Source organism: Takifugu flavidus, chromosome 3 (assembly GCF_003711565.1).
Source record: "Takifugu flavidus isolate HTHZ2018 chromosome 3, ASM371156v2, whole genome shotgun sequence".
NCBI classification, from domain to species: Eukaryota; Metazoa; Chordata; class Actinopteri; order Tetraodontiformes; family Tetraodontidae; genus Takifugu; species Takifugu flavidus.
Genome location: NC_079522.1, coordinates 11,028,289 through 11,053,646, shown reverse-complemented (window position 1 = coordinate 11,053,646; position 25,358 = coordinate 11,028,289). Strand labels below are relative to the sequence as shown.

The 25,358-nt window shown below is 45.7% G+C and overlaps 1 protein-coding gene across 6 annotated transcripts in view; it reads left to right on the top strand.

Annotated features, from left to right (window-relative positions):
* The window catches only part of agap1 (ArfGAP with GTPase domain, ankyrin repeat and PH domain 1), an 83,783-nt gene that overhangs the window by 23,887 nt on the left and 34,538 nt on the right, over nucleotides 1–25,358 (top strand). For 4 of the 6 annotated variants that reach the window (XM_057028820.1, XM_057028819.1, XM_057028817.1 and 1 more), the window contains exons 2-10: nucleotides 14,077–14,135; nucleotides 14,211–14,298; nucleotides 17,992–18,006; nucleotides 19,634–19,719; nucleotides 20,237–20,378; nucleotides 20,985–21,119; nucleotides 24,019–24,146; nucleotides 24,404–24,559; nucleotides 24,842–24,934. In XM_057028820.1, coding sequence (XP_056884800.1) covers nucleotides 14,077–14,135; nucleotides 14,211–14,298; nucleotides 17,992–18,006; nucleotides 19,634–19,719; nucleotides 20,237–20,378; nucleotides 20,985–21,119; nucleotides 24,019–24,146; nucleotides 24,404–24,559; nucleotides 24,842–24,934 — 902 coding nt within the window. The remainder of the gene's footprint in view (nucleotides 1–14,076; nucleotides 14,136–14,210; nucleotides 14,299–17,991; nucleotides 18,007–19,633; nucleotides 19,720–20,236; nucleotides 20,379–20,984; nucleotides 21,120–24,018; nucleotides 24,147–24,403; nucleotides 24,560–24,841; nucleotides 24,935–25,358) is intronic. The other 2 variants (XM_057028821.1, XM_057028818.1) reach the window with 1 other exon arrangement.

Sequence of the window (25,358 nt, the reverse complement as noted above, 5' to 3'; positions counted from 1 at the left end):
AGATCCACCACGTTTTTCCTGCTTTTTCCTGCTGCTAATCGAGTCTGGATTTTTACAACTTTCTCTGTTGCTGCAACTATCAGGGAGAAAATGTTGCATGCTTCATGCTCAGATTGGAAAACAATTATGTATTTTAGCTTCTAGCATGTCTTGTACCTGGAAATGTTCCAGGACACCTCACCTGAGCACCTCCACCTGTGCACACAACAAATGCATCCTTCTGTGGGGTACGGTTCCCTCAGGCGGGGGTATTCTCGGTGTCTCTGTGCGGTTTGTCTAACAGGTTCAGCGGTGTGTGTCTGATGAGGTGCAGGGAGGAGCGAGAAGGGCGCAGGCTCCACATTTTTAGGATTCCTGAGTCCAAGTGGCTGCAGGTCACAATCAGGAGTAACCCTGAACGAGCTGACGGCTAACGTGTTGGATCAGGCGGGGTCTGTGTGTGTCGGTGGGGGGGCAGGAAATGGGGTTGCAATCCAGATGACAACACTGATAGTTGAGAGGAGTTCGTTAAAGCTAATTATGAGTCATTCATTTCCTCAACCTATAGAAATGTTGCCATAACAACAAAGAGGATGGTGTAAGATTCTGAGCCTCATCTTCTTTTTTAACCAATTTTACCCTCCACATAGGAAGTTGTTGTTTGAGGAAGCCCCTCACTGTGTTGTGTGTGTGTGTGTGTGGTGTGTGTGTGTGTGTGTGTGTGTGTGTGTGTGTGTGTGTGTGTTCATATCCATCTATAGGCCCTAAATATAGGGGTGTATATATAGGTAAAGGGTGTGGATGTGGGTGTATTCAAGGTCTATGCTTATGTGACCTACATCCACACTGATGCAGAAGTAATACACACAATCACACTCACACCAGCGAGCGAGCGCGCACACACACACTCACGGTCAAATGGTTGGAGTTTCATCTCTGTAGCGCCTGCAGATGAATCAAGCTGTTTCTTAGTTAAAGCAACTTTGATCCCTCTTTCTGCTTTCCCTTCATCTAAAACTACACACACACACACACACACACACACTCGCCCAGAGTGATACTTGAGTCTCTTACAATAGGTGTAATAGGGAGAAAATCCTATTAGCTGCAATGCTGCAGGGGGCCAAGACATGAGGGATGATGGAGAGATGGCCTTCCTCCATTTGTCCCTCCTTTTTTACTACTTTCCTTTTGCCCCCTTACTTTTCTTTTAGTTTTTCCATCCATCCTCTCCCATGTTTCCATCTCTTTTCAACTCTTAACATCTTAATTCTTAACATTCACGTCACATTTTTGATTTTCATTCATTTAGAATGATTAAACCAGCAAATGATTCCATCCCAGCCACTCCCATCCAGTATCCGGTTCTGATACCAACCTAATTCACAGATCGGAAAGTTTCAATTAAACCTACAGAAACTTCCAATCCACAAGTCATGTCTGTGCCTTTGATGTTGTCTGCTGAAGTGACTCCACAAGCGGTTCCTGCCAGTATGGGATGTTACCTGTTAACAGGATTTCCTGTTTCCTAACTTCCTTTTCTGATCCCATACTTACCTCAATTTACCTTTTGGGACATACATCCATACATAGGTACAAATACCTGCATGTACAGAGTTTATGACAGCCTCTTAATAACAATATTATTAATATTAAAGCCGAGGTCTTGTGAGGTCAGTAGTAAAACATGTGGAACAGGGCTTTCCTAAAGGCAACAGCTACCATGCTGCTGAAATCCTGCTTTTTGAAATGCTTTTTCTTTCTTTTCAAGCACCTGTATATGAAGTTATATTATTTGATTGATTCTGGTCTGAATTTTGAAATTTTAGTCAAAGAATTTAGTTTTTTTTTTTCTAAAAATGTAAGCCTGGCCTCTATCAGTTAAAACCCAGCTATTCCAAATTTTGTTATTAGCTGAGATGGATACTAATTAGATGTAGATTTTGTCATGAACCACCATCGTTCGCCTTACCCTTCCAAAACCCTTCCTAGGCATTTAGTTACTTGCAAGTGTGTTCTCTGAGCTGTGCTTTCTGTTGTGTTGGCACAAAGCCTGAAACCACCAATGTGATGTTGTTAGCATGTAACAAGTGATAAGTCTCACTGGTGCTCATAAGAAGGTAATAAATGCTACTGTAGCGCTTTTAGTAACAGATATTCAACAGAGAACAGGACTGCTTGTTCGTGACCCATTTTATGGTGACGTCTGTGAATTAGTCACTGTTTTCAGTCATATTAACTTGCATTTAGTACATTTGTCTTTGAGGTGAGGAACTGTGGGAAATGAGAACTGGGACACGGACTGTCCTGGATATGAGTCTCCGGGTGGGACGTTATTTCTGTCTGCCCACTGCCTACCAGGGGGTCAGGCCAGTAGAACACTGTGTGTGTCAGTGGCGGCTGCTGGATTTTCAGAGAGGAGCAGCTCATTCAGCCTCAACAGATCTTTTTCCAGTTTTCCCTCCCTCTCAAGAAACGGACCAACGACCCTGTTGGGCCATCGAGCCATCTTTCCAAGGCTTTTAGCCCAAACCGCTCATTGACCAGCGAGCTGGACTGTTTAAACGGACTTGATCCATTGTGTTTCTGGTGGAAAAACGTAATAATAATGTCTGCTGTATTAGGCAGCTTGCTTGCTGCCACAGTGAGAATTAGTGAGCTTAATTATTCTCTGAACTATATTAAACAAGGACAGGCAAGAACTGTGTTAGACCGAAAAGGGAAATATTTTATTTGCAATGTATTGTAATGGAAATGGGACAAATCGACAAGTAAATACAAATAAATGAGCTAGAGTTTGTCCCTTGTCTTACGAGAGAACGGAGAGAACCTGTTCCTCTGTGTATGGTTCAAAATCACTGTCGGTCCAGATCAGCGTCCACAGGCAAATACTCGGTCACTGCAGTCGGACGTCGATGCTACGGGACTGTGTGAGGAGATGACAGAATGAATCCAGCCAGTCAATCCATCGAATAAACTCCTCTTCAAGATGAATGTGTTCTTAAGAAGTCGATGAAATGTTAACAGTACATCTATGACCATATAACTTTTCACAATTTAGAGATATCTGCACGTTTGAAACCTAAACCCTCGACTATTAGCTGACAATCTGATGGAGATCAGTTGGATTTCAGCAGCATTTTTGCTCTAAAAGGGTTTTCCACAGTTCAGGGACAGTTAAATGCTTTGAGGCAAACGGCATGAGCTGATAAGAAACGCGCCAGGTCAAAAAAGTGCTCAGACTTGTTAACAGCCCATCTGAAACACTGAGAACTTTGTGTGGTTTTGTAAACCGGTCTACAGGAAACCGCTGATAATTGCTCTGGACTCTAGAATCGTCTGCAGCATCGGCCGCAGCTCGTGCTGCATGGTGAATTCTAGTTTTCACTTGTCAGAAAGTCACGAACCGACCTGTTTTATCATTGTCTATACAGCTTTAATGTTGGAAATCCACTTTCAAAATCCGGCTGCAACGTTTGTCATCTGTCATTTTACACACACGCTCACACACACACGCACACACACACAGGCTTATTAGCCGTCTGCTGTGTCGCTTCATCGCTTCATTGGCAGAGGTTGTGCTGGGGTCAGAGAGCATGTGTGTGTGCGCTTCATCTTCTCCTGCCCACTTCCTCCTCAGACCCATATTGGACCGAGTGGTGTGTGTGTGTGTGTGTGTGTGTGTGTTTGTGAGTGCTTCCCTTATTTGACCAAGCTGTTGGGAGCAGTGAAGTAGCACATTCCCCCTTCCAGCAACACACACTCATGCACGCACACTTCACAGCAGCCCACTCTCAAAGTGACACTAAGGGGTGTGTGTGTGTCTGTGTTTGTGTGTGTGTGTGTGGGGGGGGTATATTGAGTGACAGAAGAGGTCTGACTTGCGAGGAACACATTTATTTGACACGCTGACTTGTTTTTTGGTTTAAGGTTGGTTTTCACTCATGTTAAACAGTCTTTTTATGGATTTTATGGTTGTGTCGAACTGTTTAAAGGATGATTCCACATATTTATTGTGATTCTGGAGTTTTGAAAAAGGGGGGTGCCTCAGGTGGCCAGATAGTCCTTCTTCTGTAATTATGGAAAGAAATGAAAAAATCCACCCCAATGTGAGGTGCAACATTCCTCCAAATATAGATGAAAAGGTGACCTCTTACATCATCCTGTTACACACACCTTAAAATTAACAAGCGAGTGTGTATTTGCAGGTATAGTTTTTTCCCTGGCTCTCAGTGTCTTAATCCTTTACTGGTCCAGTGACGCTGACATGCCAGAAGAGCGTCAGTGTTGTTTAAAGCTCTTATATAAGGCACAAATCCATCTGAAGGCCGAGGACAAGGACACACACACACACACACACACACACACAGAATCCTCTCATATTTGTAGCACCAGCAGTAAGAATTGCGCCCAGTTTCCATATGAAAGATGTTTCTAACACATTTCCTGGCTCAGCCTCTCTCTGTCTCTCTCTCTGTCACACATACACACCCACACACTCGTGTGGCATAGCTGTCCTCCTTTATGTAAACGCTGTATTTATATAACAAAGTGAGCTGTAATCAGAGCGGAAGCTGACTGAGGGTGGACATAAAACCGCTAATTAACCCCTCGACAAACGTGGATGTCGTTGTTGTGTTAACACACACACAGAAACACCGGTTTGAGACTGGGACACGACCCCATGCCGCCTTTTGATTGATGTGCCGCTTTGTTCAGCGACGCTGCGCGGCACACACACCCTGCAGTTTCCTACTGCTCAATGGGAACGCAACGACTAGAGGCTGAGAGGTAAATTACACAGGCTGGCAAGGCAGAGAAACGATCTCCCACAAACCCCAGTGGTTCATTAATGAATCTGATAAAATTGGCTGGTTTCACACCAGCTCATTCTCTTCTGTGCAACAACCACTTCATCTGCTTTGGAGTGTGTGTGTGTGTGTGTGTGTGCGTGCATATGTGTGTGGTGGGGGAAGGTTCACCCTAAAAGCTTGATATTTAGGTCAGTCAGTCCATGAGTACTAAGCTTGTGATACTTCCCTGTGTGTTTATCTGCTGGAATGTGCCTTTTATGTGATTGTGTTTTCATACGTAACACAGAGTTGTAGTTTCTCACTATGTGTTGCATCAAATTGTTGTTTTGTTCACGTTCTTGTGCAGATCTTTGATATAAACCCACATTAAGCACGATCCCGAAAGACGAAATTGTCCACCCTGGTTGTGGAAACCGGCAAATTACTGCTTTAATTTCCAGTGTGTGACAGCTGAAACCATTAACAGCTGCCTCCAGAACCACACACACACATTACGCAGCACGTTATTAACCACTGGGAGACCGCACTGGTTGCCATCGCCAATGATCAGAGTTAATGCAGCTTATCGCGCAGAGTAATTATTCATCATTTCCACGCTGGCGCACAATAAATCAAAGCTCCTCCCAAATCTGTGCAGAGCTGCCATCTTCCACTGTGGCTAAACCCACCTTATGGATGTAGGCGTATTGGACTTTTCGCTTTTAAATATTCATGTTCCCGCGCACAATCGCAGCCTCTGTCCTCACACCTGCTGCAGTGGTGTCACCGAGCGCCGCTTCCTCTGGGATCTGAGCCCTCCCAGGTGGCGCAGGCCTCGGAGTCCTCTTCGCCCGCCGTGCCTTCACCTCCCATACCCTCGGCCTCAGGAACAGCTGTTCTGCCTGTAAAATCACCGCACAAGGCGCTCTGTTGTCCAGGATGTGGGAAACGGATGCTGTTTGTCATGCAGCCAGCGTAGCTCAGCTTCGCTGTGCTGATGGAAACGAGAGGACAATTGCGAACGTTAAACCGCGGCTGAATTTGCCTTTATGAAGGCCGGTTTAGCTGGATAAGCTTCACCAAGACTGTAGATCTGCCTTGTCCCCACATGCCTCCTGTCTTTCTGCTGGTTCTTATTTTGACCCATAGTCCTTCAGGGCCGCTTGGCAGCCCGCTAGAATGATTTCCTTCAGTGGAGCTCAGCAGCCGGCCTCCGTGTCACACGGTGTGTGACATGAGGCGCTCGCAGCGCCATGAATGCTAAACGGCTTCCCAGAACAACACTTGGGGTCAGAGGTCAGCAGGTCACCTCTGGCCCTTGTTGGGTTCAGGAAGTGAGCAGAGATGCGATCTGTCTGTAGTAAAACCTGACTGCTGAACAGCGGGGACACACAGTTTTGACTCTTAATTTGGAAAACAAAACAGATGATTTTCAGTTCACATGCTAATAATTGATGCAGCTGTGAGGTAAAACTCAGGTGAACAATAACCCCGTTGTTTCTTTAGTTTTTCATGCTAATCAGATCTCCAACATTAGTCTCCTTTATACCAGCTCATCCTCCTCCAGACTGATGCTAATTGTCTCTCTGGGACAGCTATTATCAGCCAGCACCCCGGCGTTCTAATGACGCACACACACACACACACACTCACATGCACATAAAGGAAAAATGGGAGCAATACAACCCTATTTTATTTTCTCACTAATGAAGAAAAATGCAGACACCTAATTTTCTTTTGGGAGAATTTTTGTTTTAGTGCCATTTTTGTGGATTTCTATTCACATCTGACGCAGCGTGGAGTTATAATTAGTTCAGCAAAGGCTAATGTAATTATGCTGATTCCTGAAATGCTGCAATTAAGAGAAGATGTCAGTCATTAAATCTTATGGGACATTTTCATGTGAGACCATTTTAAATTTATTGATGAGCTGGGTGAAGGAAACACACCTGGTGGATGGTCCCACTTTGTATCGCAGTGATGACAGACTTCGGGGTAAAAAACTTATCGTAATCCCTGTGGCTGTAACCATGGCAGACACCGTTTTCTGGTTTCCGTCTCTTCTTGATTGTTTGTTGTAATACTGAATCTAGACTTGAACTTGAATCTGCTTATTTCTGTGCAGTCTGTATTACTCTGAGAATATGTAGCTAATACTACATGTAGCTATTGCTACATGTAGCTAATGCTACATGTAGCAGGATGCAGCTTTGTTTCTGAACACTCGTATTTTTTGTGCTTCATATAGTGTGTTTTTCATCTGCGTCATGATGTTATTGTCACGTCTGAACAAACAAGCAATGTGTGCATTTCAAACCAGATGGTGTGCAGATGGTGTACACTTGCATTCGGCAGAGTGTGTGTGTGCGGACGTACATGTGTGTGTCAGTCACTACCTGTCTGACTGGTTTAATTAAGACAGACAAAAGGAAACTGACAGACAGGAGCACATTCACCTACTGCTGATGTTAATGTGGAATTCACTGCTGATGTTTGGAAGCTTTTATTATGTCTTTGAACACACATGCGCGCCCACACACACGCACATGCACACAACATAGCTGCGATGCCTAAAACAGGCTACTGTGCAGCAGCCAATGAAGAAGCCGACACACTGCATGTGGAGAGTCAGAAAAGTGGGGTGAGGGGCGAAGGCTGAGATAATATAATGCCACGTGTGACTGATGAGGTCGCACTGCTGATTTGTCACAGTCAGGCGGCGGTTTCACCCCAACACACAGACACACACACATATAGATACACACACCCTGTCTTGAGGCGAGGAACAGCCACACTCCACCCATGATCCCACTCTGTGCGTGTGTGTGTGTGTGTGTGTGTGTGCGTGTGTGTGTGTGTGTGCGTGTGTGTGTGTAATCATTAAGACAAAAGTAGCATTAAATGTCATTTATTCAAACCTGCCAGCTTGTGTCACCCTGCAGCGATGTGTGTGTGGGTGTGTGTGGGTGTGTTTTGCTGTGATAAAAACAAGCCAAGGTTGTAGCTCTCTTTCCCCCCATTTATTAGAGATTCATATTTGGATTTCTGGTGGTTTTTCAGGTTTTTTTGTTTTTTTTAACTTTCACACTGTGATTTATTTTTGTATCATTTGGTTGTTTTTTCTTTGAATTTTGGGGACTATTTTTTTTTTAATGTTTTTGTCTGTTAAATATGCGTGAGGGCAGGTTGACCTTTGGCATCTGGATTTAATCACCTGGCCTGTATACACGTGCACTACAGGCTATTTTCTGATGTGTAACATTGTTACGGGATGATAACACAACATATTTAGTGCAGAATTGGTCACATTTAGTTCAGAATTGGTCCTAAAGAAATAAAAGTCTTCCTGTCATTTAACATTAGGTTATTTGAGTTGATGATTTGTTTTGAGACCAGGTCATGTAGGTGGTTTTAGTCCTGTGGTCGTCGCCCGCAACTGACTGTCGTTACAGCATATCAACCCCAAATACAGCAGATATCAAGTGACTGAATATGTTTGGTGTGTTGGACCGTTGATCCCGACCCAGTAAGCTGCTGCTGAGATCAAACCTCTGGAATCTCCTCCTGAAGGCATCTCCACCATTTAACCACCACATGCCAGTCTTGCTTGTTTTTCCGCCTCTCGGAGACAAAAAAACTGAAACATGCGGAGCCTTTCCAGAGGGAGGTTCCGATGAGGCACCGGTAGGTCCCTCAGACAGGTTAGACTGGGAATACTGGGCAGTGCTGTCAGTGATCGGGAATTATGTCACATTTTCCATCATCTGGCTTATTTTTGAAAGAGGAGCGTTTGTTTTTATTCTGTGATGCTTTTTCCAACATCCTTATCAACCCTGACACACCAAGAGAGTCACATTCCACTTCAGACACGGGCTGTACGGATGTCTTTGTTGTTCCTTTTCCATCACGTTTTTATCGCTCCCAGTTCAGGTCAGCGGATCTGAATGGTTGTGATGGGAAAACCGAGCAGCTTCCTCACCTTCCTTCCCTCTCCCTCTCTCCTGATTGTCAACAGTTTTTTCTAAATTCATTGTAAATCCAGCAGGGTTTTATCATGTTCATCCCTCACAGCAGCATGAAGGATACACCCATCAGGGGGACGGTGTTATTGTAATGCCACTCTGGCGTTATTGGCACCAGCCTGTCAAAAGACGCAACCTGACCCCAGTGGTCATGTTTTTAGCCTGCATTCCTGCTGCACGCCGCTGCTTTCCTGGAGCTTCTTTCCCTTGGTTGAGTAGTTATTGTTGTTTCCAGTTCTGAGGCGTGTCTGGAACCTGCTGCAGCGTCACCTGCTCACCGTGTTTGCTCTCAGACGCCAGACTCAACCTGTTTCAGGATGTCATGCTGCATGAGTCCCAGCATGCCTCTGCACACATGTCTGTTTTTGATGCCTATATCTAGAGAAGGTTTTCCTATAAGTACTTCATCCATTCATTTTCATCAGCTTTACCCTGACCCCCCGGGATCATGGGAGGTCTGGAGCCTCTTCCAGCTAGTGCAATTGGTGGATTCCACCCTGGAGAACCATTCACACCGAAGGTCACTTCATAGTTCAAGTAATTTATTTTCCATGTAAACGTTTCCAGAGAAATCAGCAACATCTTCCACCCCTCGTGTGCTTGTGTTGTAAATCTCAAATGATTCAAGGGAAACACACACTTTTTCCACATTGAAAAGCCCTATTTTGATTTTAAAATCGCTTCTTCAGCTCAACAAAGGGAGATGAGAACAGGAGGACAGCCAAGCCTCATTGGCTTCTGGACACAAACCACTGTGTCAACAGTGTGCTTGATTCAGAATGAGACATTAACAGCAGTTAAAGGTGGTGTTTTATGCAGAATGTGATTCATATGTGGTTAATATGGAGGTGTTAGGTTTCAACAACCCATTTCACACTGATAATACCAAAGGAGGCCTCAAATCAGCCTCTTGATCGAAACAACAGCAACATCAGGTGGCACCTTCCCGTTGAGACTCTGGTGCAGCTGTAATTAACCAGCAGCTAACAGGAAACAGGTTTGGCTGCCGCTCCTGTCTGGAGGCCAGGAGGCCAGTGGGTGTTTAGAGGTCAGCTCGCATCACCGTCTGGTGGCTGCTGAAAGCTATTAAACTTTACAATGATTTATGGAACGGTAACGAGTGAAGCGTCATGCTGCACTTAACATATGCTAAATTCTACGCTTATTAAATGATGCAGGATGTTGCGATATGTGCAGTTTTTGATTTTATACCAGTTTTGTTGCTGTTCTGTGGTTGTGGATTCAAGTGAAGGTCCTCTCACCACACATTTGGTCTGCAGTGTGTGTGTGTGTGTGTGTGTATTTGGCTGGATGCCATCTGTTCTTTTATTGTCTGTAAATTGTCTTCCTGTCCATCTTTTATCTGCCTCCGTTGTCACACCCCGTTCGTTTCACTGATGCTTTGATGATGACGATGCCCTCTTCATCAAAAGATGAGTGATTTTTGGTTTGGATCATATTTTAACAGCACAGTAAAACAAGAAGATCTGGGAGGTTTATTTTGCTCTTTGTCAGCTTTGGATGGAAGTTTTGTGACTGCTGGATGGGTGCGTCTTCAGTCTGGGATGTTTGCCCGACAGAACCAAACCATCCTTCATCAGCTGGCAGATTATCCCGACATCTGTCCTGCGACTCCCGTGTTCAGTCTTTACGTGGATCACCACCACTGGTATGTCAGCCATAAACGGCGTGTTCCAAGCTTCATTCGTGTCCGATGCGCTCCACATTGAGGCAGTCAGTGTTTTGACAGCAGTCTGATCTCAGTTTATGTTTCCTGCAGCTAAACCCAGATTCCATGTGCGAAGCATCTGACTTTTAAACATCACCATGTGCGTGTGTGCGGCAGTTCCTGATGAGGAAACCACATTTGTCCCGCGCACCTGAGAGTTTTTATCTCCATATAAACCTTTTAAGTATATACTGTTAATGCATCGCAGTCACCTCATTTAACACATATTTAACCAGCAAAGAAAGAAACATTCACATAAACCTTCAATATTTTTCTGCAGTGCTTCTCACTTTGAATTCTTGGATGCAGAAGTGGTGTGGAAATGTAAAAATGTGCGCAGGGAAATGAGAATCAGACTTGTCAGTCCGGCTTTAATTTGCATTGTTTGATCTGGTCTTAATTTATCCCGCATTTCCTCTTGTCCCCCTCTTTTCTTCTCTGTCTCTCTCTGTTTTACCCATGATGCTGTGCAGACGTCCACGCATGCTGAAAACCATGTGTGAGGTTTGTGTTTTGTTCTTCATGGTTTTGAAGCAGATTGAACTGGACTGCAGCTCGGCTGAGTCCAGTTCAGACCTTGTTAAATCAGATTGGATGTCAGAGACTCTGAGTCTTTGTTATTGTGGACGACGTTGTAGACCTGCAGCTGCCGTCACTGGCGTTAAAAGAATGGCTGTTTTTATTTATGATCATGTCTTGGTCTGGGTTTATGGCCGAGGGCTTTTGCTGGATTAAATTGGCTTTATTCATCAGTGAAGAAAACATCTTTCTGGGTTGGTCCTATCCTCATCCCACTGCTGAAATCATGCAGTCTGTCTCCTTTTATACTCCTCACATGAACCATAAAAAAGAATTTTTTTACTTTCTCCAGATCAAGAGGGAGAACAAAGAGCAAGAACGTAATCAAACATTGAAAAAAAACAGGATTAAGGATAAGGAGTATTCCTTTTACCTCTGAAGGCCTCTAGTGTCCATCTGAAGGCCTCTAGTGTCCATCTGAAGGCCTCTGGTGTCCATCTGAAGGCCTCTGGTGTCCATCTGAAGGCCTCTGGTGTCCATCTGAAGGCCTCTAGTGTCCATCTGAAGGCCTCTGGTGTCCATCTGAAGGCCTCTGGTGTCCCTCTGAAGGCCTCTAGTGTCTTTTTAAGGCCTCTGGTGTCTTTTTGAAGGCCTCTGGTGTCCCTCTGAAGGCCTCTGGTGTCTTTTTAAGGCCTCTGGTGTCTTTCTGAAGGCCTCTGGTGTCCCTCTGAAGGCCTCTGGTGTCCCTCTGAAGGCCTCTGGTGTCTTCTGAAGGCCTCTGGGTCCCTCTGAAGGCCTCTGGTGTCTTTCTGAAGGCCTCTGGTGTCTTTCTGAAGGCCTCTGGTGTCCCTCTGAAGGCCTCTGGTGTCCCTCTGAAGGCCTCTGTTCTGGTGTCTTTCTGAAGGCCTCTGGTGTCCCTCTGAAGGCCTCTGGTGTCTTTCTGAAGGCCTCTGGTGTCTTTCTGAAGGCCTCTGGTGTCTTTCTGAAGGCCTCTGGTGTCCTCTGAAGGCCTCTGGTGTCTTTCTGAAGGCCCCTGGTGTCCCTCTGAAGGCCTCTGGTGTCCCTCTGAAGGCCTCTGGTGTCCCTCTGAAAGTCTCTTCAGGTCATCAGCTCCTTTTCTCTCTCTCTCCTGTTCTTTGGCACAGTGGATGGATGCAGGAATGAGTGTTTTCCGTCCCCACAGTACATGCTCAGAGCTTCTCTGTCCCCGAGCAGAGCAGTAGAGATCTTCACCCATCTGTTTTCTCACCTGTCCCGTTTCTCTCTGGCTGTCTTCTTTTCCTCCACTGGCCTTTTCACCGCTGCTGTACCTGTCCTGTGTTTTGTTGCATCAGTGACTTTATCACATGACCTCAAGTACCTGCCAGCTCACCTGTCACCATCCTCAGGTGTGTGAGGCAAACATCTTACACATCTGTCAGCACTGAAATCAAATAAAAGTGTTAAAGAACCAGGGAGCACCAGTTATCCAGTCCAACTCTACCAATCACTGTAATGCCGGGTCACCTGGCCCAGGGGTGGGTTGATGCCCGCTACGGGTGATTTTTGGGTTCTCCTGGGAACCAGCCGAGGGAAACTGGAGGACCCTTGAAAACAGGAAGCAGCTGGATCAACATCCTGCCTGGCAGAGAGGGAGGGGTCACACGACACAGGCAGACATTTGTGGAAACTACAATCCCCCTGTGTGTGTGTCCCCTCACAAACAGGCTAGCATCTTTCTGGTTTCTTTGAGACTGATTAGCAACCACACACACACACACACACACACACACACACACACACACACACACACACACACACACACATGTTAGCAGCCTTAATTCCATTAGAAATAATCTTTGAGGTTTTCATTAAATTGTGGACTCAGTAAATTTAAATTGTTCACTTCAATCAATTACTTTTTACTACGCTAGCTTTATTAATTGTTATTATCTTAATTCAAGACCTTGAAGGTTCTTGGGAACAAGAATACTGCATTCCTGGTCTGGAGTGTTGACCTGCATGAACATTTTTCTTATCTTTATTATTCTCCCTCCCTCCCTCTCTGGTAGAGACACGTTGTGAGTGTACAGGCTGACACAGATCAGTGCTGCTGAATTAATAAAAAAGGGCTGAAGGCTGTAAGTGGACGTGGCCCACTGGCCTAGATATCATGGACGTTATGGAAAGATGAGTGGAAAGATTTCTGTGGGCGACACCGCCGGGGATGACCGGCGTCACCTTCTGGTGGTTCCACTGTGTCTGTAGGACGTTTGTTTCAACATTTATTACATCATTACTTTATTAAACTCATTTAGATTTAACTCATCTCTGAGTCATAGCAAACCTCTAAATAAACTCCCCTCCCAGATAGTCAAATAAAATTGTTTTTGGAAAATTTTGACCCGCCATCATGGGAAAGCAGACGTGTTGTGATGGTTCCTACTGTGTGAGAGTGAGTCTAATTCTTCAGGATGGAACCTCCCTGATAACACGGAAATCACCACGTTGCAAAAACAAAACTTTGATAGCGACGTGAACAAATGCAAACACAGTAACTGTGTGTTTGTGCTCATGCACACCCGCTGCCGAGGATCGATTAGTCTCCAACGCCCCTCGTTTCCCATGACCTCGGAGCCGCGCTGCCTCCGCTCTGAGTCTTAAAATGCTACAGTCAGATTCTCCGTCAGCCTCAGATGAACAGTCCCACATGGGGTGACGGAGGGGGCTTGATGGTCGTTCAGACGCAGAAATCTGGTTCCACAGTCTGTCCTGGAGGACTTTTGGAGGGGGGGGGGGGAGTGAATGAAAGTTGAGTGTGTGATTCTGGCAAAGGGCTTCGCTTGCTCAATTTGTTAAATATGAAGTTGACTTGTTTTCAAAGGTAAATGTTCTCTCCTTTTCCCTGATTCTGTTTTGACCCTGATTGTGGCTCTAATATGTACAATATGCTAAGCAAACAAGGGCCCTTTTTGGGAGTGTTCCCTCCCTGGCTCCTCATTTACCCCACATACATGAATGCGCTATGATTGACAGGTTGTCTGTGTCTCTGCAGATGCGTTTGTGAACAGTCAGGAGTGGACGCTGAGCCGAACGGTTCCAGAACTAAAAGTGGTGAGTGATCCAGACAAACCTCACCCCTGTGTCGGAAATGCTGCTCTCTAACTTTATCAATCCCCCATCTCCTAGGGCATTGTGGGTAACCTTGCCAGCGGTAAGTCGGCGCTGGTCCACAGGTACCTGACAGGAACGTACGTCCAGGAGGAGTCACCTGAAGGTCAGAACCTGAGTGCTTCTGTCCATCTGTCTCTCAGAGATCTGGCTGTGTCTGTTTTCTTGTCAACAGCTGACTGAAAACATCCAAACTTAACCAGCTTTACCCACAATCCCCTCTGTCCATGATTAGTTCAGTCAAATAAATAAATAATAAACAGGCAAAGCAGATTAAGTCAGCTCCAAAAAGCGAGGGTGGATGTGCTAAAACACGGCTGGATTAAAACCCCAGCGGGCAGAATAAGATGCGAGCGACCTCACTCTTCTGCACGCAGCTGCCCAGAGCAGAAGTTCCATTTCTACTTCTCCTCTCTGTTTGAGGAAGCTCCTCAACTTCCTACTCTCATCATCTGACTCTGAACTCACCATCCGACTGGAAAAACCGTGATTGTGATCCTCACACAGATATTATCTCTGGCTCTCAAACATGGTCTCATTTTCACAGATTTACAGGCTCATTTATCCGTTTCACAGAATATCTAATAACAGCGATCTGGTCACCACATTATGTTGGTGATATTATGAAAAAACATACCAAGATTATGCTGCAATAATCTGGAATTATCCCTCAAAAAGCGGTGATTTAATTTGGACACAATCAAAGTTTAATGACGGCGACTTTCGGCACACTTTGCGCCACTTTTCTTTTCAGGACTCCTGAATGTTTCATCTCTATGAAAAAAGCTTACTCTGTTTTCTATACGCTCCCCACTCACACCCCGCGGAATCGGCCATATTCCTCATCCAATATTAAAGCCGCTCGGCTGCCAGCTCGCCCACATACCGTCGAGTGTAGCAGCCTCCTCAGGCGAAGACCCACTTCTGCCAAACCCCGCATTCCTTTAATATTTCACAGCAGCAGCTCTTTCCTCTCCTGACACTCACGAAAGCGTTCAGGAAGCATCAGACTGGTGGGATTATCATCTGCAACCTTCAGCAGGTGGTGCTGAGCCACACCAGCACAGAGACCCCGAGATGTCTGCAAAAATGGGTCCTATTACCAGACAGAAAGGCTTTGATTTTGTATATTCACTATTTAAGAGTTTCACAAATAAGAAATCATCAACTTTAAATGACACAATTATGTAGTCAATACATTTGATCTTTTAGGTTAAATGGATTTCAACCTAACAACCTAGAAATTCTGCTGCAAACGTAACAGTTGGGGAGTCTTTCTGCTCCGATATTTTAAATTAAAAGCCTCAGCCACTCAAAAAAGTATGTAGGAGAGGCCATGCATGCGTTTGCTTTAACCAAACATTTAAAACAGTGCCTGAAATATATGAAAACCAGTTATTACTCATCAGGTCGGAGACGAAAACTGCTTTCAGCAGCATATAGAAAAATTCCCCCTCTTTACTTCTCTAACCGCTGAAGATAAGGTACATTCAACCACACTCCCTGGAGCTAATTGACTTTTCCTGACCTTTTTGTTTGTTATGCTCGACCCCCTGAAAACCATCAAACATTGCTCATTTAGGAAGAAAACTCTGCCGCTGTTGTGATGTGGTCGCCAAGCTTCCCACAAACCAGTTTTAGCTTTGGGGCCCTCAGTGGAGAAACGAGCCCTTCCAGTCGGTGCGCTTGACGTTTTACTGTTGAAGCCGTTGTGATTAATATGTTACAAAGGAGTAACTGATAAAAATGGACTCTGGAAAACAATCCCAGCTGCTGTCGGTTGTGGGGAATCCCCAGAGTGCCCTGAAAACTGAGAAAATCTGTTATAGAGGTGACGTATCTCTTAAAAATGACCAGTGTCAGACAGCGAAATGTCCGCTGGTCCGTTTCCACCGCTCAGCCTTAATTACACAGCAGCATCGCCAACGGCAACACGGTGGAGCTTTGCAAACAGCTTTGCACATGCTGTTGGAGCCAGCCCCAATCAAACGGCAGAAAAGCCCTGATGGCTTGTTGTTCCTCGCCACTCGTCCAAAACGATGCATCTCGGCTTCAGTCAGATCATCAAAAACATCTCTGATATCGTTGCATAACCAGGAATAAAAGCAGCTTCAGGGAAGAGTAGAACGGCAGGAAGCTTGTGCCGCTCTGAAATTCCAGGGATCTAAAAATAAAATGGGAGCTTGGATTCCCATGGCAGTTGATGGGAGAGCGTTGGTGGCAGGCTCAGCACCACAAATCCCCCGAGCAGAACTATTCCTGGGCTGCAGACTGGAGCCTGGGCTGCAGACGGCTCACACCAGCTCCTGTTAATCAGCACAATTGGCTGCAAAACCACTGGCCACAAACGCTCGCCATCATCCGCCAACCTCAAGTTAGTGTTGGGGCTCTCCAAACTGGCCTCAGGGCGGCCGCTTGCTCTGTTGATTTATTTGAATTTTGGATTTGAAGCTGCGTTCGAGAGCGTTTTTGAGTTTGGCCTTTTGTCAATAAACTGTAGGACAATGGAGGGGAAACAATCAACCTTTATTTTTGTGTGTTGAAACACAGAAATCTGTTATCCTTGCTGAGTGTTTTTGTCATTCCCACATTCTCTTGTCCCATTTTTAAGATGACAAAGCCCCCCCTCCCAAGTGAACGCATCAAGTTGTTGAATAAAAAGGTCCGAAGCTGTTATCAGGTTAAAATGATCCTGTATTCTGTCACGGCAAAAGCAATGAGTGCCCCCCCCCCAGTGATGAGGTGTGGGGGGGCTTTCCTGATTGAACACGCCTCCAAAAACAACCCCAAAAGCCAAACAGCAGCCGAGCAGCAGCACATGGAAACCATTAAAACGGAAAAGAGCTTTGGTTGGGAAATCACCCGCGACCACCAGAGCTAAAGCAGCTCGCACAAGTCACCAAAGCCCATTTGAAAGATTCTATTGTTTCCTTTAATCTGCAGCCATTTTACTGTGTCTGACTTCAGGGGAGCAGCGTAACACCAGCACACTGACCAGTTGGATTCCACTTACCCATAATAACTGTTTATGTGTTGGACATTTGCTAATGCCAGTGTAGAATTTAGAAACCAGGATGTAAAGCAAACATCAGCGCAGGAGACTAAAAAATGCAGTTTGAGCTACTTTTGTTGACCTTCAGTCACTGTAAAGTATAAACGATGAATGGATACAATCCACAGTATTTTCCATCCATGTAAATAGTTGTTGCTACCAATGTTAGCCGATGTTAGCCGTGGAGAAACTGCTGTTTCACGCACACAACTACGATTAAACTTTGGTCCCGCCGGCGCAAATGTAGTGAAAAAAGAAAGAACGGGAGGAAATGAGTGGGAACGGCGTGGACCAATCAGGCTGGGTGTGGACGGGTGTGTGGACATCTGATGGATGGACAAGACTTAAACATTTGGTGTGTCGTGTGTACTAACTGAAGGGATTCAGGAAGTGCACGCATGAATTTGATTTTCCTTCAAGCAGGAAACAAGTCTTATATCAGCAGTTTTTTTCTTTTTCTTATTCTGGCCTCTGGCTGACCTGCCAATAAAACTCTACACTTTGAGTTCTTCTCTTTTCTTTCATGATTTTTTTCTTTGAAACTCATTTACTCTTCTCTCTGCCTCGCTGCAACTATAAATCTTTTGTTTTTTTACCCCTGAAACCCCCCCCCCTCAGAGTTCTCTCTTTTTGGCCCTGCATCTCTGGTTTTCGGGGTTTTGACTGTGCATGTATTAACTGTTACGGCATCTTTCATATTTTGTGTTGCCTTTTGTTTCTTGTTTCTGGGCTGCGTTTGTAATCTAGCTGACGTGGATGCAGGTAACTATCCTCTTTCTGCTGCCGCACTCTTTCCTCAGTCACTCCATCCGTCCCTTTAGATCCAAAGACCAGCTTCAGCATCAGAAAATGCCCGTGCATTTGGCCTATTTTATTTGTTTATGTATATTATTGATATGGTAAAATCTGCAAATTTAGGATGGACTTCTGACCTCCTGAGCATCTCTCTGGCTGCTGAAGCTGAACCTGTAGCTCCGCCCACTTGTCTTATCTTTTCATTTTCCTCCCTCCCTCTGTCGTTGCACATCAACATGGCATCACGCCCACATACTGTACATCAATGCACAGAAACATGCTGACACAGCAGCCGGCACGGTGCTGACTCGGCATCCACGCCTCCATCTGCTGTCGACCCTCAACCATCCACAGGAAGCTTCCTTCTCCCTTCATCACGTCACACACACACACACAGGAAATCTCCTTAATGAAGCAACATGAGTGATTTTTTTTAATGATTTTTTTCAACTTTTTTGTTACTGAAATCTCCACTTAGCTTCTTTTGAATGTAATGTTTGTCTTATTCCTTCCATTGATCAAGCAGTTGTTTGATATTGCACATGAAGAAGCTTTAAAAACCTTCCACTCTTAATTTTAGCGCAACACAAACATCTCAACAAAATATGTGAAGAGGGAGGAAACTGGCCCTTTCGCCAGCCTCATAAAACGTGTGCGTGTGTGTGTGTGTGTGGTGCGTGCGTGTGTGTGTGTGTGTGTGTGTGTGCGTGTGTGTGCGTGCGTGCGTGTGTGTGTGTGTCACACAAACATCCCCTCTATCATTACCGCAGCGCAGATCGCCACATGTTCGGCTGCAGCTCTCTCTGCCCAAAATAACACCCAGAGCCCCATTTTTGGGTTCCTCCACTTCCTGTCAAATCAGGAAGAGTTTTTCTCCCCCCACACTGACCCAAAATGGAACAACACTGGTGCAGGGTCCATCTGCAGACAGAGAAGTTCTGCTCAGAGGCCAATGTAGCGTCACCATTAGATGGATGCGCACTAAAACCCAGCAGCCCGTCTGTGGAGAGGAAGATCATGTCCACATTTAACTGACTTTATAATTCTAGTTAATCCATAAACCTGGTGCAGGATACGTGTTTATAATCTCTCAGCCAAAATGGCAGGTTTAAACATTTTCAACGCCAACCTCCAGAGTAAAATCGCTGAACTCGGAAGCTTAAAATAAAACATCACGCCAGAGTTTAGCACTGAAGGAGTTCCCCTGAAACATCTCCTCAGGAGACCACAGACCACCAGGGAACACGTAAACTTCCTGCACTCAAGGTTCCAACCAGAAATAAATCTGAGGCTAAAGAAGCAGCTTTGCTATAATAACATCCATCAGCACCACCAATGATGTAGTACAGCTCCAGTCATTGGTTTGTGAGTGTGTGTAACATCTCCCTTCGCCACTTCCTCTGCTGATCACTCGCATCGCTAATGTCCGCCGTTAACATTCACTCCCCTCCTGGATAGCAGTCATCGTTCACCCGATCGATCCATCCATTGATCACTTCTGTGACATCAATCATGTCAGACTAGAACATAGAGAAGAGCAGTGACCATGCCTCACCGTTCCTGCACCTCTGACAGCGGCTGTTGTCTCCCGCAGGCGGTCGCTTTAAGAAGGAGATCGTGGTCGATGGTCAGAGTCACCTGCTGCTGATCAGGGATGAAGGAGGCCCCCCAGAGCCTCAGGTGAGTACTGCAACCTCTTTGAACGACACCGTTTAAGCCCAGAAACACTTGGAGAGTCGCCACAAACATGTTAGCAGAGGGACTTCCTGCTTGAGGCTCATCTGCACCTCTCATCCTTCCATACTCCTCTTTTGTGCCCAGTTTAACCACAGATTCTGATTATGGGCTAACTGTGTTAAAGAAACACTCGAGATGCTTCCCCCCCCTCCGACAAACCGCAATCTTGACTGAATCCATATGAGTGGGTCGTACTTCTTCACTTTCTCCATCCTGTGAAGTGACAAAATGGAGTTTAATGCCAGAGAGTCTAGACAGAAGAGTGGTCATGAATAATTCACCTGTTCACCTCAAAGGGATCATCTTCCTCCCCGTTCACATCAGAGGAAGTTGTTTTTCCTGTTGGGATTCAGTTTTAGGGATTGAAGTATTTTACATTTCTGAAGCCAGTAAATTATTACCATTTCAGGACGCTGTTTGAAAATATTTATTTGACATTAACTTTGACTCTCTGCTTCAGTTTGCTTTGTGGGTGGATGCTGTGATCTTCGTGTTCAGTCTGGAGGACGAGAACAGCTTCCAGACAGTTTATCATTACTTCAGCCGCCTCGCCAGCTACAGGAACCCGGCCGACCTGCCGCTGGTGCTGGTCGGCACACAAGGTGAGACGCGCACGCCCACAGGCACAAACCGTTTCTGTGGTCTTACCGCCCTCTAGTGGTTTCCGTCGTTCATTACAGTCACCTCATCTGATTTATTGTAAAGAATGTAAAAATCTGTCTTTTGTAAAGATAATTTAGAGTGGACTGTTGAATTTTAAAAGAGATATCAAACTATTATTTAACTGGGTGTGATGACATCAATACTTTCGCACCTCAAAATTCTTGTCGCCAGAATTGCGTCATAGCTACTTCACTAAGGTTTTAGGTTTTAAAATTACATTACTTTATTTAAACTCGTTTTTTTGAATTTCTCCCCTTTTGGACAGTCATCAAAAACTGCAATCTTTATCCTACAAAAACAATTTAGATTGGAAACTTGTGTTTAAACGGAGACTGGAGCTGGAAAACACGTCTTGAACAGCAGGGGGCGCCAGATTATTAATAGCGCCTCACCTCAACTTGAATAATTGAACTTTTACTGTTGTTTTGATATTTGTGTGTATAAATTAAGGCACTTTTGGATGTTAAATTTGCTCATGTTAAGAATTACTCTGGTAGCCATTAAAAGTTTATTGTATTTTTTTTTTTTTTTTGTGAATTTCCCAGATGCCATTACCTCAGCCAACCCCAGAGTGATCGAAGACAGCCGGGCCAGAAAACTGTCCAACGACCTCAAACGCTGCACCTACTATGAAACCTGCGCCACCTACGGGCTCAATGTCGAGCGGGTCTTCCAGGACGGTATGAACACAAGTCTTAACTCTAATCCAGTCCTCTGGGAAGGTGACATTGCCCCTTTCCCCCAGCCCATCCAGAGCCATTTAGACTCTCCTAATCGCACATGAATTACAAATTAAATGGGCCTGTTCACCTATTTAGCTCAAAGTGAACAGCAATTAAGTTTGACCATAACGAGGGGAGGGAGCCAGAGAGGTGCCGGAACCAGCAAGAACCCACAGTTTTTCATATGAAATCGTCAAAAATATGACATTACCGGAAAATAAGTGTCTGAGGTCATTGCCAAGGTTGCGACTGACCTGGACAGAGACCTCTTGTTGTTGGATTTGAGTTATTAACTAAATTTGAAGGTTAATGAACTATTTTTAGCAGTGGTTCAATACACAGATGTGTATAATATTCGAGTATGTTTTGCCCTGATTAACCCTGCAGTTAACCATGAGCCCGACCCGACCGCCATTACACTGGTTGTCCTGAAGGGGGCACTGCAGGAGCAGATTTGAGGCCTTGGAAATGTGAATGTCTGAGGAACCCAAAGGATTCCGAATTTGTTGTGTGTGTGTTGGCCAGGAGGAAGTTTTTCACACTAAACGATGCCTTATTATCATCTTAATTATTCCAGTGTACGTGTATCTGTGTGTTAATGTGTGTTCTTGTCTCTGACACTGTCTCTTGGTATTTTTCTTGTCATTATCTCAAATTAATCAGTATTTTAATCATCCAGCAGACAACGAGTTTAATGTTTTGTGTCAACACCCGAAAGACGACGGCTGCCTGGAGCTGTGTGTCTGTGCGTGTGTGTGCGCGTGCGTGCGAGCATGTGCACGTGTGTGAATGTGTGTGCTGAATATTTGATGCTAGATGTAATTTTATGCATTCTTTCCTCCGTTGTCTCATCTTTTCTCCTGAGTTTTATCATATTATCCCTGTTTGTCAACAGGAATTGATCATAGAAAAACATATTTATTTAGACAGATTTTCTTTTAATTCTTCTCTGACAGATTTTGACGCTGATTTAAATGACATTTGCAAACGTCGTCGGTCTGTCGATCGTAAATAAATTCACAATTTATGAGAAAGTGCAAGCGCGCGCGCGTGTGTGTGTATGTGTGTATTGATCCCGCATGCATATTGCCATGACCTTCGCTTCATTCAGAGTCCAAATCAATTATGGTTGGTCAGACGGCAGTGGTGGGGGCTTTAATTACATCTCCCATATCCATCTTCACAATCAGCTGCATCGTCACGGCGACAAGCAGAGTCTTCCATTGAAGAAATGCTGATTCGCTCTAATTTGACTTGATTAGTGTATCTGTGTGTGTGTGTGTGTGTGTGTGTGTGTGTGTGTGAGGAGGGTAAACGTTATAAAGGTTTTGATGAGTTTCAGTGACTGCACAATGAGAGAGCGAGTGAGAAGCTGCACAAGTGACCACAACATTTAGCGTTAAAAATAATTGACCTCCTCATCATTGAGATGATTTTTACATGCGGGGGAGATGGGGTAAAGGGGCGGGGGTAGTTGTGTGGTTTTCGCCTGTCATCCATGTCGAGACACCAAGTTTTTTTTTTTCTCTATTGAGGTCGATAAAATGCTAAACGGCAAGCTCATGCTAATGTTGCCTCCCATCCCGCTGTACGAACATGCTTTCAAAGAAGAAGATTGTTTTTATTTTATCCACTAATGTTCTGTCTGTGTGTGTCTGGGTGGATTTCCTGTGATATGTAGTGAAGCCGGGTCCACTCGGGGGAAGTGACCTCTGTGTGAGGGACAGAGGCTAAGGTGGAGGAGGGCGACAGCGCCATGTTCCCTCGTCCATCAGCGGGGCTAATTTAATTAGCCTAATTACAACGACACCACCCCCCAACACACATGCACAAAAACACACGCAGAGTTCATCTTTCTGAGACTGCAGATGTTGAACACTCGTCATCCGAGCCAGTGACATAGTGACCTCCACCCCCCCAAAACACACACCAGACATTCATCAGTGTAAATCAAGGCATTGATTCTGATTCGGGGGGGACGGGACAGGACTTTAGAAATGATCAAATGAGCCTGTCTTTATTGAAACGTATCATTTGGTCCCTGGCAAAACGGCTCTTAAGTGACTCTGATTGTTTGACCTCTCTGTCCTGTTTTATGTCACCTGGTGGTGCAGCCCCGTCGTAAATCTGATCAAAGCGACGAGGGTTCCATTAGACGGAATGGCAGCTTCTCCAAGCAGAACCAAGATTGATGTATTAACTTAAATTATGTTCCCCGCACAGTTTAAATACTTAGCACAACCTTATCATAAGTGTTTCTCACACCTGAGTTGTGACCCAGCCTGTGCTGCTCCAGCCCAGCTAGCATCACACATGCTAACGCTTGTCAATAATTCCATCGAAATAGCCAAGACCCGAGCTCGCAGGGATAATCCCAAATGTTTGGTGATGCGTCTGAGTCGTCGGGACAGGAGAGAGTTAAAACTTTACTGACTCCATTATCTCTGTTCCAATAAACACAGAGCGTCTCAGATGAAGCCATTGTTTTAATTGGCCTCGTTAAAGCCTCGGTCCCCGTTAATGAGGAGCTGCTCGTAAACATTTACCACCAGGTGACACCGGGCCGAGCCAAGGGCAGCGGCGAGACGGAGGAGAAGCAATGATGAAGTGTTGAAGAACCAAACCAGACGGAGCGAGTGTAAATGTTAGGCCTTCCGAGGGGTCTCGGGAGCCTTTTGGTCTGATTTGGTCGGGTTCATTAGAAAAGTCTTCACACAGGAGCAGAACTGTTGGGTTCTGCTTGAAGTTTCCTTCATGAGCCCAAAACGACACAAATATTAACAGAGTCCCCGTGAAGCCTTTGATCTGCGTGAATCGGGTGGTTTTCTTATTCCCTCGCGTGATTTGTGTGTCACAGTCGCCCAGAAGATCGTGGCCAACAAGAAGAAGCAGCAGCTGTCCATCGGGCCGTGCAAGTCGCTCCCCAACTCGCCGAGTCACTCGTCCGTCTGCGTCACGCAAGTGGCGGCTGTCCACATCAGCCAGGTCAGCGCTCACACACACACACACACACACTCTCGCTGCTCAGGCCCGCCTCGCTGATGTCTGGTGGCGACGCACAACCTGATCAGCTTCAGCCTCTTTAGCCGCTCTGATCCTCGTCCTTCAGCCCGCCATCGATTTCTCATTAAAACGCCATCGCCCAGCGCAGACGAGCTCATGAGAAACGCACAAATCAAGTCCTCAGCCACCTCTGCACCACGGGTTAAATTCAGCCTCCACCCACACTTTTGTCCCTCCAGACCAGCAATGGCGGCGGGAGCCTGAGCGACTACTCGTCCTCGGTGCCGTCTACGCCCAGCACCAGCCAGAAGGAGCTGCGCATCGACGTTCCGCAGACCACCAACACCCCGACACCCGTCCGGAAGCAGTCCAAACGCCGCTCCAACCTCTTCACTGTAAGTGTCTCCATGGAAACCCTGCTCTCATTTGAAAAAGTATTCCAGCAACAACTGACGTTTTAGTCTCATACTTCGGTATTTGAGGTTAAATACGTGGTGATTACGTCCATGAACACGTTCTGTTGTGTGCCCAGCCAAGTCTTCCTCAATGTTCCCGATCCCGGTGCAGATTTGATCACATTCAGTCGGGCACATTCAAACATTAGCTGGAGACGTCTCCTTGTGGCGGCGTTGAACTCGCCGTTGATAGTAACGGTTCTCGTCTCGTCCGCTCTGCAGTCGAGGAAGGCGAGCGACACGGACAAGGACAAAAAAGGCCTGGAAGCTCGAGCCGACAGCATCGGGAGCGGGCGAGCCATTCCCATCAAACAGGTGAGTCTCTCTCCCCCTCCCTCCCTTTCTCCCTCTCTCTTTCGCTGTGTTTGGTGTTTCGGCCTTGATTAGCAGTGAAATCACACACTTAACATCAATTAGTGTGAGGGGCTCTCCTGGGTCCGCCAACCGGATCATTAGGAACAGGAGAGGGAACGGATTTAACTGCCACTCCCTCCACCGCTCCTTTTTCTCGCCCTCTCTTCTTTTTCCGTCTTTTTTTAACCTCCCTCTGTTCAGCCACTTCAGGCGTCTCCGCTTGTGTTCAGAGACACTTTTTTTTTGTCATCTTGAGCTCTTTGATTGGAGCGTCGGCGGCAGCGTTTTGCAGGAATGAAAAGAGAAGAGGAGGAAGTCGAGGATGAAGGCGAAGGCGAGCAAACATCCATGCTCACGCCCGCTGCGATGGCGAGGAGAGCACCTG